Here is a 16,199-nt window from a genome sequence, read left to right as displayed (position 1 = left end):
TTCCAATTGGAGCATTTCTTCAAATGTCTGGTGCTCACTGGCTGGCTATTAATAGTTACAAATTAGACACTAAAATGTTGATTAGAAGTTCAGGTTCAGGGGATGCCTGGGTGGCTCATTGGTTAAACATCTGCCTTCAGCTCAGGTCTCAGGGTCCTGAGATCAATTCCCTCATCTGGCTCCTTGTTCAGTGGGGAGCCTGCTTCTTTCTCTGTCTGCTGCTCGCCCTGCTTGTGCTCTCTCTCTCACAAATAAATACTAAAATCTTAAAAAAGAAAAAAAGAAGGAGGAGGAGGAGGAGGAGGAGGAGGAGGAGGAGAAGTTCAGAGTCAGTGTACAAGTTGGTCAAGTAGTAAGCTTTGCCCTCCGGGTGACCAAACCACTTCTTTGGATACCCTAACCATCAGTTTGTTTGAGACTTTTCTCTGGGGCTGGTCCATTTCCAGAGAAGCCTGCCCTTATCCTGTTTTGGATGGTATAAGTTCAGCTACCCGCATTTAGGGGACTGAGTGGAAGAAAGGAACTGAAGGATTTACCATTTGGTATCGAAGAATTTTATTTCCTCCTCTTTCAGCTTGCTTAGTGTCTGAATCCAGAGTTCCTTTAGTTCAGAATCCCCGAATATAAACTTCTAGTGCTCAGCTAGGACCGGAAAGAGGCTGCACCCTCACTGTACCCAGGTGAGCAGGAGAGAAGCAACGAATTCTGTTTGCAACTCCACCTATACCATCAATTTTGCAGGCTCCTGTTTACTCCAATTCATGAAACTGCTGGAGTCTAAAGCCAGAATCAGTTTGATTCTTGGTTTTCCATTGCCAGCTTAGATTTCAACTTTCTTGAGCAGACAGCTCCTTCTATCACCACTTTTCAATTGGCTTTCCGGCTTTCGAAATGTCTTTAGTGTCTCCTCACCTATCCTTGAGATTTGTGCATTATTTATTTATTCATTTGTATTATTTTATTTTATTTTATTTTGAGAGTTGTGCATTTTTTTAAATCCCTTTACTGTCTTCGGGAAGAAACAGATAATATGTATATTTAGTCTATCCCAGTAAATCACTGTTCCCTCAGTGAAACATCCATCACCTTCTCTTCTCTGAGACATCACTGTTTGATCTCCTGCCTCTCTGATCTTATTGCCCAATTTTCTTAACTGGCTTCTGCCATTTTGTTCAATCTTTAAATACGGAGGCCCCCAGGGCTTGCTCCTGGCATGTAGGCTTCTTTACATTCCTTCTCTAGATGATCTCTTCCATGTCATGATTTAAATACCATCTACAGCCATCTAGCTCCCACCCTGATTCTGTCTAGTGGACCTCTTCTCCTGCCTATCTTTAAGCATTCCAAATACAGCAGAATTCTTAATCTCCTACACATAACCTGCTACCTACTAAAAGCTGCTCATCTCTAAGTCTTTCTGTTTCAGTGACTTGGGCCCAAACCTGGGAGTTATCCTTGATTCCATTTTCTCTCACTCCCAAGTAGGCAAGCCATCAAGACCCAGCAAATCTACCTCCAAAATTTATCCAGAAGCCATCCCTTTCTATGTAGTGCTCCTAGCACCATCCAAGCCATCATCTTTCGCCTGGCCAGTTACAATAGCCTCTTATGGCTCCTCTTGCTGTTCTTCTCCTTCCTCCTCCTTCCTCCTCCTCCCCACCTATATACATTCTCTCCACAGTAACTTAGGTAATCTTTTTGAAAGATGGATTATGCCACACCTTGGCTTGAAACCCTCCAAAGCCTTCCAAGGTACTTACATAGCCCTGACTCAAACCCCTGGGTTTACAAGGACTTGTATAAATTTATTCTTTCCAATTTCTTCAATCTCACTTCTACTCTGTCCCCTATACTCTAGCCATACTGGCTTTTCTGAATATGACAAACTCATTCCTATCACTGGGTTTTCACAGGCTATATCCTCTATCTAGAATGTTTTCTTTCTTGTCATTTAAGCCTCGGCTTAACCTAGGAGTTAACATCACCTTCTCAGATTATCTCTGAGCACCAAGTTACTCTACATCACTTCTTTTCATTCTCTGCCTAGCCCTGACTAGTATCTGGCCTTTTTTTTTTTTTTTTTTCTTCACCTACTTGTTTACTTGTTTCATTTCTCTTTTCTCCTACTGAATAGAAGGTTTGTGAAAGTGAAGATCTTCTCTGTTTCATTCAGACCTGTATTCCTAGAACTTAGAACAGGGCCTGGCATGTAGTCAGCCCTATTTACTTGGCCAGAGGAGAGAACATTGAGTTCATTGACTTCACATTGAATAGTTCACTGAGGAGAAAGTCACAGAAGGTTTTGTTTTGCTTTGTTTTTTAAAAGACTTATTTATTTATCTGACAGAGAGAGAGAGAAAGAGAGAACACAAGCAGGGGGAGCAGCAGTGAGAGAGAGAAAGGCAGGCTCTCCACTGAGTGTGGAGCCTGACGTGGAGCTAGATACCTGGACCCTGGGGTCATGACCTGAGCCAAAGGCAGATGCTTAACCCACTGAGCCACCCAGGCGCCCCAAGTTTTTAAGTATCATAAAGAAAGGAGGTGATTCATGATACTTAGGCTAATTAAACATCAAAAACTAGTATACTGTGGGACGCCTGGGTGGCTCAGTGGGTTAAGCTGCTGCCTTTGGCTCAGGTCATGATCCCAGCGTCCTGGGATCGAGTCCCGCATCGGGCTCTTTGCTCAGCAGGAAGCCTGCTTCTTCCTCTGCCTCTGCCTGCCAATCTGTCTGCCTGTGCTCACTCTGAGAAATAAATAAATAAAATCTTAAAAAAAAAACAAAACTAGTATACTGAATAGAAATGAGTCTATAGGTACGTACATAGTTGGCAAGATTTCTCAAGTTTGGCACCTCCAGACTGTTGACATTTTGGGCTGGATAATTATTTGCGTGTACTTGGAAGGGTGAGAGCTATCATGTGCATTGTAGGAGAAGCTGAGGGAAGTATTCCAAATTAAAGGAAGCTAAATGTAACATCTTGCCCTAGACTGCATCCCGTCCTGGAGTAGGGAAAATACTAGAAGGGACCTTACTAGATCAACTGACAAAACTGGAAGATAAACTAGACTGCATGAAATATTTAATAATGTGAAGTTAAGAAGTTAATAACTATTACGGTTATGTAGGAGAATATACCTTTTCCTTAGGAAATACACACCAAAGAAGGGACCAAGGGTCATAAATATATAGAATTTACCCTCCCATGTTTAGGAAGAAAGTTTTTATGTACAGTTAGACATAGATCTACATACAGAAGGAAAGAAGTAAATGATAAAGCAAATGAGGTAATATGTTAAGGATACTTGAATCTGGGCAAAAGGTATACATGTGTTCCTTGTAATATTTTTGTTTGCAACTTCCCTAAATTTGGAATTCTTTTTTTTTTTTTCTTAAGATTTTATTTATTTATTTGACAGACAGAACACAAGTAGACAGAGAGGCAGGCAGAGGGAGAGGGAGAAACAGGTTCTCCACTGAGCAGGGAGCCCAACATGGGGCTCGATCCCAGGAGGCTGGGATCATGAGCCGAAGGCAGCCTCTTAACTGACTGAGTCACCCAGGTGCCCCGAAATTATTTTCAAATACAAAGCTAAAACAAAAGATTGGCTTTGGGAAGAAATTCGATTAAAGTAATCTGGCAGATTAAGAAATTGACAATATTCTTTTTTTTTTTTTTAAGATTTTATTTATTTGACAGAGATCACAAGTAGGCAAGAGAGGCCGCAGAGAGAGAGGGAAGCGGGCTCCCTGCTGAGCAGAGAGCCCGATGTGGGGCTAGATCCCAGGATCCTGGGACCATGATCTGAGCCGAAGGCAGAGGCTTTAACCCACTGAGCCACCCGGGAGCCCTGAAATTGACAAGATTCTTAAGAGACAATTAGTGTTGTAAAAACATCAGGGATCCACAAAATAACCGAAGTTTATTTCCCATTTACTAATTTGTAGCTCTGGGAAAGTCACTCAAAGCCTCTCTCAGCTTCAGGTCCTTCACCTAGAGAGCTGCTGGATATTGAAATGGAAATGTACCACAGGCCGCCGCAAAAAGGAAAGTGTGTAACAGTAAGTGGGACAGGTCTCAAAATCAGGCTGCTCCACTGTCACTCATGGTAGGGACACCAGCGGTCCTCCAGGTTAGCTCCCGCGGCGCCCAAGCTCTCCCTTCCAGGTGGGCGGCGCACCTCCAGCTCTCCTCTCCAGGTGGCCGCGCAGCTGCCCAAGAGCGAAGGCCTGGCCCCGCCCTCTCTCGAACGTCTCCGCGGGGTCGCCCGGGAAACGCATTCTCGGAGGAACCTGCAGCCGCCAATGGGAAGGGAGCGAGTGCCACGAACAGACCAATAAGGAGGGAGCAGTGCGGGGTTTAAACCTGCTGCCGGGCCCGGCTCCTCCCGGCGTGCTGCGGCGGAACGGCTGTTGAGCTGCGCGGGGTTCAGGTCCCCGGCTGGTTGGTGACTCCCGTGCTCTGCTTCTCCCCACTGAGCTGCTGCCTGGTGAAGAAGAAGCCATGGCACTCCGGGTCACCAGGGTGAGCTGCTGCGGACGGCGCTGCGTGGCTTCTCGTCCTCTGTTCTCTGCCGGAGCCCTCCCTCCCGCTCCCCCAACACTCCCCGAGTGGACTAGGGCAGCGGTTTGGGGAGGAGGATGGAAGGATCGGTGGGCCCCTGGCACGGTGGGGCCTTTGGGGGTCCGACGGAGAGAGGAAGAGAACGGGGCCGTCCTGGGATAGATGTTCGGCGCGAGGAGGGAGGGCGGTGGAGGGTCAAGAGGAAACCTCTTTTAAAACATGGTAGAGGGCCCCTGAGTGAGCTCCCACCAGCCGCGGAACCCCCTTCCCGGAGAGAAGGTGCCTGCGGTTGGAGGCTTTTCCGATTTCCTTTCAAATGTAAATTAAAATATTTCAGGGTCGCGGGGGACTAAACAGGCAGCCCCTCAATAAGGGAGTGAGGAGGTTCTGGGAAGAAATGGGCTTGTCACAGCCGAAGCGTAGATCCTGGAACCCCGGTTTCCCTTGGGAACCTATTTTTTTGCAGCCAGCGTTTATTCTGAGAAGCCTCTCTCTTGCCCCGCCCCACCTTCACTGACCCTTGACTTAACTCTAACCTGGGCGGGCCGGCTCTCAAAGCGGTCTTGGTTCTTACAGAACGCAAAAGTTAATGTGGAAAATAAGGCGAAGATCAGCATGGCAGGCGCAAAGCGCGTGCCTCTGGCCACGACTGCGGCCTCCAAGCCCGGGCTGAGGCCGAGAACAGCCCTCGGAGACATTGGTAACAAAGTCAGCGAACAACCACAGGCCAAATTGCCTCTGAAAAAGGTAACTATCTTCCTGAGCCAACTTCTCTCTCCGTAAGAGTCCCCCCTACAACAGGGACCTGTGGTGGAAAAACATTTCATTTCCCGTCCTTTCATCCACAGGAAGCAAAAACTTTGGTTCCTGGAAAAGTTATTGCTAAAAAACTACCTAAACCTCTGGAGAAGGCACCCGAGCCTGTGCCAGAACCTGAGCCAGAACCTGAGCCCGTTAAAGAAGAAAAACTTTCGCCTGAGCCTATTTTGGTAAACTTACTTTGCCTTTCTCCATCCCGTCTGTTGGGTGTCTCTTTCCCCTCGTTTAATAACCCATGGGATAATAGCATTCGAACAAATAGTGATACTAGTAACGTTTATAGAGTACTTGGCAGGAGGTGGTCTTTGCTCTGCACTTGAAGGGCTTTTAAGTGGCATATTCTTCACATGGACTCTCTCACTTGTATTATTACCTCTACCCTTTAGATAAGGCTTAGAGAAGTGTTAAGTAATTTTTCTAGAGTCGCCCATCTCATCAGTGGCATCTGTGGATGTAAACCCAGGCCATATGGCTGGAGAATCTAGGCTCTTCAGCATTTTGTTACACTGCCCTTTCCCCCCTGTGAATGGTATTAAATGAGAGCTGCATGGACTGAAGATTTTGCAGTCTTTGGTACATGCCATCAGACCAAAATTCCTTGACTGACACAGATTATCTTGAATCCTTTTACTCCCTAATGTGGCCACTGAGTAATTAATAACCCTGTAACAGTGGAATAGATAAAGGTGTAATGCGGAAAGAAAAATGTAGCTTTTCAGAGAGTAGATGAGTTTAACAGCCTCAAAACTAAAATTTAAGAACTTATTAAATATCAATTACATAAGTGTATCCACTCCTGTGAAGGAGAAACCGGGCACTAAAAGGGGCTCCTTTGCTGAAATTACAATGAGCTCATTTGATGAAGCTCTAATTTTTAAAATGTAGTTAAGGGGGTGCCTGGGTGGCTCCATCCGTTAAGCATCTGCCTTCAGCTCAAGTCGTGATCCCAGGATTCTGGGATGGAGGCCCTTGTCAGGCTCCCTGCTCAGGGAGGAGCCTGCTCCCTTTCCCTCTGCTGTTCCCCTGCTGCTTGTGCTCGCTCACTCTAGCTCTCTCTCAAATAAATAAATAAATAAATAAATAAATAAATAAATAAAATCTTAAAAGGAAAGTAAACTAAAACATAGTTAAGGAGCATCTCTACTTGGTAGATGGGTCTATGCCCACTTCACGAATCACTTAATAAAGACAATTACATCTTTAAATTAGGAAACAAATAATAGTTAAAACCAGTTGAGAAAAATGATCTGTAAAGTCATTCAGTCCAATTCCTTATATCGAAGAGTAGGAGATTTGAGGCTATTACTTTAGTATTGACATTCTGGACATAACACATGAAACCTGGAGCATGCGGTGTCTCTTAATTAGCCATAGTGGCCTACATGAGGATTCCTTGAAAGTCCCATACTGATCCTTGACTTTCCTCTCCCACTTACTAAGAAAAGCCCTTCTCACTCTTCATTCTTTTAGATAGTTACCTTTTCATCCTTCAAAGCAGCTCAACCATCAACTCCTGAAACTGCCTAACTTAACCTCACCCTTGTTCTTAGGATCAGTATCATTTCATTTACTTCTCTCTCCTATATTCAAAGCCGTTTGAGGACGCTATAAAGGCAGTGTCTACAAATAAATAAAAATCTTAAAAAAAAAAAAAAGGCAGTGTCTAGCATAGAGCTTGACTAGAAGAAAATGTCAATAAATGTTTGAACAAAGGGATAGCTGGAGTTTGAAGGAAATGGCTCATAATAATAATGAACTAGGGATGCCTGAGTGGTTAAGCATCTGCCTTCAGCTCAGATCATGATTCCAGGGTGTTGGGATGGAGTCCCATATACAGGCTCCTTGCTCAGTGGGGACCCTGCTTCTCCCTCTGCCTTTGCCTGCACTCACCCTGCTTGTGCTCTCTCTCTCTCTCTCTCTCTCTCTGACAAATAAAAATCTTTTAAAGAAGTAATGAACTTTGTTAATCCTAAGTAGTCAGGACAGAACTTGTGTTTTCCTGGGCAGTGAGAAGCAGTCCATGTTTTGATATAAAGACTAAAGACTGTCATTCATTTGGGTTGACTTCACATGATCCTGATAAACAGATTGCTTACTCATTTCCTTCGGAGGAAAGTCTAGAATGTGATTTTGTTTGCTTTTTCTCTGTTTTACCTGTCGGTTTGGGTTCTGCTAACTTAAAACTCTCGGTCTGTTTTTGTCTTTTTGCTTTTTTTTTTTGTATTAATCATGTCCTAAGGAGAGATTGAATAAATTTGAAAAAAAGATACTTTTCCTTTAAGGAAATGAATTATGAATTATATGTCTATTTAGCAGTTGGTCTCTTGAGTTAGTACCAATAATTGGGCCTTCATTTCCAGATTGTATGCTTCTCTTTGCTATTATTTCAAAAGGTCTTTCTGTTTCAAGGTTGATACTCCCTCTCCAAGCCCAATGGAAACATCTGGATGTGCCCCTGCAGAAGAATATCTGTGTCAGGCATTCTCTGATGTAATTCTTGCAGTGAATGATGTGGATGCTGAAGATGGAGCTGATCCAAACCTTTGTAGTGAATATGTAAAAGATATTTATGCTTATCTGAGACAACTTGAGGTCTGTATTGTTTTTAGAATCTTTTTTTTTTTTTACTGCATTTAGCTTGATTAAAGACGTTTTTTCCACTGAGAGTTTATAATAATTCAAGCAGGATGTGAACAGTATTTCTTAACAGTAGATTCCATTTCAAATTCTCATTCATGAAGTAGCAAAAATCAAGTCACTGTGCTCGCTTCGGCAGTACATATACTAAAAAATCAAGTCCCTAACCAAGCCAAGGACATCTGTATTTGCCATTTGAACAGGTAAAGTACAAAGTGACAGTGGCTAATAACCATAACTCTAACGAATGTCCATAGGTTGAATGATATATTTATGTCTATCACAGTTAGGAGTGGGCAAGTCCCAGGCTCAAGAGTTTGAGGATTAGAGGCAGGAGATGGATGGTAATGGAGAAAATTCTGAAAAATTATAACCAGCAGCAATACAGGCATTTTGCGTCAATGTGGCTGATGTGCATGTGATACCAGGGAAATTGTTCTTTGTGTCCAAGAGGATACACTCAAAGTTTTTGGTTTTCTTTCATTTCATATCACTTCTGAAACTTCCTATTAGTGGCATTAGTCCCCCACCTCAAGATAAGGAAGAATTCTGTATACTAACAAGCTGTATACTACCAGATTTGCCCAGTTGTTTGTTAATAATGCATTCTCTTTGGGCATCCATTTTCTATAGGATTGTCCTATAGAAACTTCCTTGCCAGGACCAGCCTTCCACTTTGGGGTTTTTTCTCCCTTCTTTTTAATAAAATTATAACTTTGGCCGAGTGGGTTTAGCAGGTGCATGTGCTGGTCCTTGATGGTTCATTATTTTTCCCTATGGTGTTTTGGGGGTTTAAATCCTAGAGTGGGAGAGTGGAGATAGCACATAGGTTCCAGCTGATCTGGAAAGTAGCTGCTGCTAGTTTTCTCTGCTTCACCCAGCTCAGGTTCTGGATTTAGAGTCATAAGTGAAAAGATAAGATGATGGCATGATACCTTTGTCTGGGACGAAATGGGTACAGAGTGTAGGCAAGTAGCAATGATGGTAGGTTGAACAGAGTGAAATCTGTACAAAATGAAAAACCTGTCAAACTGTCCTATTTAATGTTGGCTTTCTTCCTCAGTGACAGCTTTATGTAGTGACTGTATGAATAATTAAGTTGAGGACTGTTAGAAATTCTGAACTCTCCATTACTGTTCTGTGGTGATTAAGATTTGTGGACAGAAATGTCACAAGGAGTCTTGCTTCTAAAGGATAATCCTCATTCTTTTGCAGGAAGAGCAAGCCATCAGACCAAAATACCTACTGGGTCGTGAAGTCACTGGAAACATGAGAGCTATCCTTATTGACTGGCTAGTACAGGTTCAGATGAAGTTCAGGTTACTTCAGGAGACCATGTACATGACTGTTTCCATTATTGATCGGTTCATGCAGGTGAGCATAATTCAGTAATTGAGGATTCTCCCTTTAGGTTCCTAGCAGAGTCATAAGAAACAGACTTTTTCAGGGGCGCCTGGTTGCCTTCGGCTCAGGTCATGATCTTAGGGTTCTGGGATCAAGCCCGGCATTGGGCTCCCTGCTTAGTGGGGAGTATGCTTCTTCCTCTCCCTCTAACCCTCCTCCCATGCTCATGCTCTCTTTCTCTCTCTCAAGTAAATAAAATTAAGAAAAAAAACACAAAAGAATTTTTCAGCTAACATCTGTTTTGGGGTAGTGTTATTCAGATTTTGCTGTGAGAGTGTTTTTCCCATGTCCCCTTCATAGCTCTCTTGTCTCCTTTTTCAAGTACATATTAGTTGTTCATCCAGTTGGAATTCCCATTGCAGAATAACTGTGTGCCCAAGAAGATGCTGCAGCTGGTTGGTGTCACTGCCATGTTTATTGCAAGCAAATATGAAGAAATGTACCCTCCAGAAATTGGTGACTTTGCCTTTGTGACGGACAACACTTACACTAAGCACCAAATCAGACAGATGGAAATGAAGATTCTAAGATCTTTAAATTTTGGTCTGGGCCGCCCTCTACCCCTGCATTTCCTTCGGAGAGCATCTAAGATCGGAGAGGTACAGTTCTCTTTGGTAACCTTTAGTATGGTACATGATGGAGTATTGCTAACCAAGCAGATCTAATTCAGCTGACTTATAAATCTGTATGAAGAAGAAATAATATTCTTTATTTCCAATTTTCATTAAGGCCTTCCATGGGGAGTTGCATTTGAGAGTTAATAGACAAACATTTGTGATTATAGTTACAGGCATACCGCTTATTGCCAGTACAGAATTCTCTAACGGAAGTTGAGAGACCTGTGGGTTTTGTTTCAGGTTGATGTTGAGCAACATACTTTGGCCAAATACCTGATGGAACTAACTATGTTGGACTACGATATGGTGCACTTTCCTCCTTCTCAGATTGCAGCAGGAGCTTTTTGCTTAGCACTGAAAATTCTTGATAACGGTGAATGGGTAAGCTCTGTCACGAAGACTTAGGTTACCCTGAGTTTTTAAATTATAAGTGATGTTTGTATGAATACTGGACTTTTTACATTAAAGGACTATTCTTTTTTTTTTTTTAAAGATTTTATTTATTTATTTGACAGACCGAGATCACAAGTAGACAGAGAGGCAGGCAGAGAGAGAGAGAGGGAAGCAGGCTCCCTGCCGAGCAGAGAGCCCGATGCGGGACTCGATCCCAGGACCCTGAGATCATGACCTGAGCCGAAGGCAGCGGCTTAACCCACTGAGCCACCCAGGCGCCCTTAAAGGACTATTCTAATGGTTTCTAAAATTATAGCATCTACTGAGAGAATGATTAAAAATGATATCTTGTTTGCTATGTGTTCATAAGATACTCCCACTTCATTACATAATTTCATCTTTGGATATAAATGAAGACACTCAGGTGAAATGACATGCTAGAAGTTCGTTCATACTCATTGATTCACCAAATATTTCTCCTATGTGTCATGTGCTACCCTATGCCCTAGGAGTAGAACTATGCATGAGAATATTGGTGTCAAAGAATTTGAGCACATGTGTATAATAGATTTAAGTACAGGATCCTAGAGAAGCATGAAAGAAGAGTGTTTGGGGAAGAAGGCATCGTAAGTTTATCTTAAATTTCAGTTATAATCAGTCCTAGGGAATCTCTTCCTACTCTACTCTTGACTAAGATACAGAAATATTATGAAAACCATTATTGATGAGCATTTCTAACATTAGCTTTTGTTGCCATAGACACCAACTCTACAGCATTATCTATCATACACTGAAGAATCCCTTCTAAGTGTTATGCAACACCTGGCTAAGAATATAGTCATGGTGAATCGTGGGCTTACAAAGCACATGGTAAGTCAGGGATACTGTAAGATGTTGCGGGGGATGTGGGAGGGTACAGAATGAAAATACTTAAGATTTCATGTCTGTAAATTCATGGCTTATTTTTCCTTTTTTATTTATTTTGTACGTGTGTGAGAGTGAGAGATGGGAGGTGGTGGTGGGTAGAGAAGGAGAGAATTTTTTTTTAATTTAAATTCAGTTAATTTAGGGGCGCCTGGGTGGCTCAGCGGGTTAAAGCCTCTGCCTTCGGCTCTGGTCATGATCCCAGGGTCCTGGGATCGAGCCCCGCATCGGGCTCTCTGCTCCGCGGGGAGGCTGCTTCCCCCTAACTCTCTCTGCCTGCCTCTCTGCCTACTTGTGATCTGTCTGTTAAATAAATAAAATCTTTGGGGCACCTGGGTGGCTCAGTTGTTAAGCGTCTGCCTTCCGCTCAGGTCATGATCCCAGAGTCCTGGGATCAAGCCCCACGTCAGGCTCCCTGCTCAGAAGGAAGCCTGCTTCTCCCTCTCCGAACCCCCCACTGCTTGTGTTCCCTCTCTTGCTGTGTCTCTCTCTGTCAAGTAAATAGATAAAGTCTTAAAAAATAAATAAATAAAAATAAAATCTTTTTTAAAAATTCAGTTAATTTATATATATTGTATTAGTTTCAGAGGTTGAATTCAGTGATGGATCAGTAACATGTAACACCCAGGGCTCATTACGTCATGTGCCCTTCTTAAAACCCATCACCTAGTTAACCCATTTCCCTACCCACCTCCCCTCCAGCAACCCCAGTTTGTTTCCTAGAATTCAGAATCTCTTACAGTTTGTTTCCATCTCTGATTTCATCTTATTTTATGGGAGAGAGAGAATCTTAACCAGGCTCCATGCCTAGTGTGTAGTAGCCCAGTGCCGTACTTGGTCTCACAGCCCTGAGATCATGATCTGAAACAAGACCAAGAGTTAGATGCTTAACCTACCGAGCCACCCTGGCGCCTCAATGCATAGCATATTTTAAAGTATTGGATGTTTTAAGTGAGTATCTGCATCACTGGATCTTACAATGTTTTCCTCTTTGACTTCATTAACTACTATGCTTTTCTCTTCCAGACCATCAAGAACAAGTATGCCACATCTAAGCACGCGAAGATCAGCACGCTGGCACAGCTAAATTCTGCACTAGTTCAAGATTTAGCCAAGGCTGTGGCAAAGGTGTAACTTGTAAACATGAGTTGGAGTACTATAATAACTGCAAATAAAATTGGCACCATGTGCCATCTGTACATACTATATGTTACCTTTACTGACTTTTAATAAAGTTTGTGGTCCTTTTTACTTATACCTTAACTCATTTGAATGTCGCTACTTTCCTACTTGAGGATAACCTAAAAGTTGTGTTAAAGGTATGGTGAGGAGTATAAAAAGTGCTTTCAGTTTATTGAGACCCAACTTACATATATAATTGTCATTCATGTGGTTCTTGTTTTATGTATTTGGCTTTTGCTTTCTTAATATGGATTACTTTGGTCATGAAGGCATTTAAAGCCCTTCTGTAGGGCATATGTACAGCCCTGTAAGCCCTGTCATCTTGGAGAATATGCAGCCTCTTTCGTCTTAAAAGCCTGCCACCTCACCTTTAGACAATCCCCTCCCTGTTTTCTGTTTCTTCCGGTGGCTGCTGCCATAATTCCAAGAAGTTTTTATTTCTACCACTATTTCTTAAATTATCAACTTTAGTATCATTTTTTTCACCTGCAGAAATAAGAACTTTGTATTTTAAACATACTTTTTCATTGTTGATCAAATAAAAGTAGATCCTCAAAACATAAAGTATCTAAAAAAGTTGATTTACTCCTTACCCCCCACTTCTACAGCTCAATCCTATCCATCTGAAGGTATCAGCAGTTTGGGATAGATCCTTCGATGCCTCTTCTATAAACACAGATGCACATATAAATTGTTACAGGGATATCTAAGAAATGGAATCATTCTATATATAAGTAATTCCTTTTAACATGGATAGGCCTTCCCTGTATTTGGGCATTACTAAGGGTATACTACAGTATATTCATTCGGCTGTTGATGTTCACATTGTTTTTCCTCTTTGCTACTACAGACAAATGTCTTTATTATCATTAAATAACATACTTTCCTTTCTGTACACTGGGTTCTCCAGAATATGTATGTACTAAATTTTGGCAGGCACTTAGCAAAAGAAAGACCGATGACTTTCTCAGTGTCCTCAGCAGTGTACAAAAGTGCTGGATTTCTCTGTGTCCTTGACAGAACTGAAGGCAATGATTCTCCAGCTTCTGCAAACTTGGCAAAAAATCTATCTAGTGTGCTGTAGTAATTTATAATTTTGATGACTAGTCGAATAAATTTTTGTTGAGTACTTATCAGTATGCGAGGTTTTCCCATTTTATCATTGTCTTTTGACTGTTTATGCTCTTTTTGTCATGCAGACACTTTTAAGTTTTTGTATTATCAAGTTTCCTTTTTTTTTTTTCTGTAGTTGCTTTTGGATTTTCAGTCCTAAGGTCAACTCCATCTCAAAACTGAACATCTTCTAAAATTCTAAAATTCACCCATTTATAATCTCTCAAACTTTTTGTATATGGTATAAGGTAGGGCTCTGATAGATAGGTGCCCTTTTATGTTCATACCACATGATCAAAATTATCCTTGTCAACCTGAATTGAAACAATGCTCATCATTTCCTGATTTACTTATTTCTACTTGCTTTTTCATGTGGTAAAGTAAAAGTATTATGTTATCTGCTAAGATGAAGCTAGCACTATTTTTCAGATATTTGGGGGCAATTTCAAACCTAAGAACTTTATAAAGTTATGTCCAGTTACAGAAAAGTTTTGAGGTTTTGAATAGACCTGTCTTCCCATCCAGAAGCACTTTTTCTCCAAGGATTGTTGCATGCTCTCCAATCGACTATTAGAATTTTAATTATATAGTTGAAGCACTTTTCTTGTCAAGTTTATTGCTGGGTTTGTGGTTTTTTGTCGCTATTGTGAATGGAACCTAATTCCCATCTTTTTTTTTTTTTTTTAAGATTTTTTTTTTTTTTTTTTGACAGATCACAAGTAGGCAGAGAGGCAGGCAGAGAGAGACAGGAGGAGGCAGGCTCCCCGCTGAGCAGAGAGCCCGATGCGGGACTCGATCCCAGGACCCTGAGATCATGACCTGAGCCGAAGGCAGATGCTTTAACCACTGAGCCACCCAGGCGCCCCAAATTCCCATCTTTTTATTGCTAGTTTTTTCTTATCTAGCTGGCATCAGTATTCTTACTCATTTTTTTTTACTTTTTTTTTTTGTTACTCAATTTTTTAATGGAGTAGAAAACCTTAAATCTAAAACTTTTTTCAACGTTTATGGTATTTATTGTATTAGAATCTCCAACATAATCATAATAGAGAAATCTGTCTTGTTTCTGGATTAGACATCTCAAGTGTTTTTATCATTTAATATTCTTGTTGTTAGGCTTTAAGTAGTCTTTCTAGTTTATGTATTTTTCTATTTCTGTTTAGATTTGTTAATTGGCAGGGCTGTGGAAATTCATTTACTTTTTCAGCTTATTAGGATTATTAATGTAGTATAATATTCCACATTAGAGGTTTATTCAAATCAAATGAATTCTTGCTCATGGTACATAGATTTAATGTGTTTCTTCTAGAAAATTTTGCACCTTACTTGGGAAACTGACCCAGTTTTTGTTGTTGGTATGGTTTTCTAGTTTTTCTTGTATTTTACTAGCTTTTGGGTGGATTACAGAGGTTTCCATTTTTATATCACATACTTTGAAAACCTTATTAATTCATTTGAAACTAGCTTAATTAGGGGTACCGTGGTGGCTCGGTAGGTCAAGTGTCTGCCTTCGGCTCAGGTCATGATCCCAGGGTCCTGTGATTGAGTTCTGCATCAGGGTCCCTGCTCAGTAGAGAGCCTGCTTCTCCCTCTAACCCTTCCCCAGCTTGTGATCTGTCTCACTCTCTTAAATAAATAAAATCTTTTAAACATTTTAATTAAACTTTACAATCATTTGGCCTGGATCTGCTTAAATTGGTATGTTTTCATTGTCGTTTGGTGTTTTTTAGGAATTATCCCCCCTCTATTAATAGGAAATAATCTCATCTAGATTTTTTTTTTAAAGATTTTATTTATTTATTTGACAGATAGAGATCACAAGTAGGCAGAGAGGCAGGCAGAGAGAGAGAGAGGAGGAAGCAGGCTCCCTGCCAAGCAGAGAGCCTGATATGGGGCTCGATCCCAGGACCCTGGGATCATGACCTGAGCCAAAGGCAGAGGCTTTAACCCACTGAGCCACCCAGGCGCCCCTCTCATCTAGATTTTTAAAGTCATAGCTGTGTAGTTATATCTTGTCTCTCATTCCTGATATTGAATACTTTTCTACCCAGGCTTGTGTGGAGGGTTTTTTTGTTTTTGTTTTTTTGTATTTTGAAAGAATCAGTTTTGGTATTACATTCCTACCACCTTTATTTTATAGTTTTAGCTCACCATCTTTTTATTTTCTAGTTTAAGTTAAATGCTCAATGTATTTTGTTGATAAAATCATTCATACATTTTCTTTGATAGCTTGTTTCTGAAGACCTCCTTTTTATCTATTTCTGGTCGTTATAATTTTTTTGTGGTCCTTGATATGGAGATTATTTAACTGCTTATTTTCTAAGTACTAGGTTCCTTTTTGAAGTTTTTGTCAAACATCTTCATATTGGTGATTTTTTAATTTTGTTGGAAATAGGGTCTTTAAAAAGCCTTTTTGAAACAATATTTTCTCTGTATATAAATATTTGAATGACTTCTATAAATAAGCAAGGATATAAAAAAGGATTTTTTTCCTGTTAGGTGACATAGTTCTAGGTACTTCTGTAGGTAAGTACTAAATTATAGG

General features: G+C 41.2%; 1 protein-coding gene across 1 annotated transcript; it reads left to right on the top strand.

The window, feature by feature from the left end:
- Positions 1 to 4,215: 4,215 nt before the first annotated feature.
- On the top strand, positions 4,216 to 13,105 carry CCNB1 (cyclin B1). The gene is made up of 9 exons (XM_032849259.1): positions 4,216 to 4,526; positions 5,142 to 5,312; positions 5,414 to 5,554; positions 7,794 to 7,976; positions 9,237 to 9,395; positions 9,788 to 10,024; positions 10,283 to 10,423; positions 11,195 to 11,305; positions 12,386 to 13,105. Exons 1-9 carry the CDS (start codon positions 4,506 to 4,508, stop codon positions 12,491 to 12,493), a joined length of 1,272 nt encoding a protein of 423 aa, XP_032705150.1. The 5' UTR covers positions 4,216 to 4,505; the 3' UTR covers positions 12,494 to 13,105.
- Positions 13,106 to 16,199: the final 3,094 nt, after the last annotated feature.

Source organism: Lontra canadensis, unplaced genomic scaffold, assembly GCF_010015895.1.
Source record: "Lontra canadensis isolate GAN:19392208 unplaced genomic scaffold, GSC_riverotter_1.0 scaffold4, whole genome shotgun sequence".
Classification (NCBI taxonomy): Eukaryota; Metazoa; Chordata; class Mammalia; order Carnivora; family Mustelidae; genus Lontra; species Lontra canadensis.
Note: the sequence above shows the minus strand (reverse complement) of the source record. Positions and strands in the feature narration are given on the sequence as shown.

Excerpts from the sequence above, each read along its gene's own strand:
- CCNB1 (XM_032849259.1), top strand. The coding sequence starts at position 4,506 with ATGGCACTCCGGGTCACCAGG. Across the intron at positions 5,313-5,413 it reads CCAAATTGCCTCTGAAAAAG|GAAGCAAAAACTTTGGTTCC; the intron begins GTAACTATCTTC and ends TTTCATCCACAG. Across the intron at positions 9,396-9,787 it reads TTATTGATCGGTTCATGCAG|AATAACTGTGTGCCCAAGAA; the intron begins GTGAGCATAATT and ends TTCCCATTGCAG.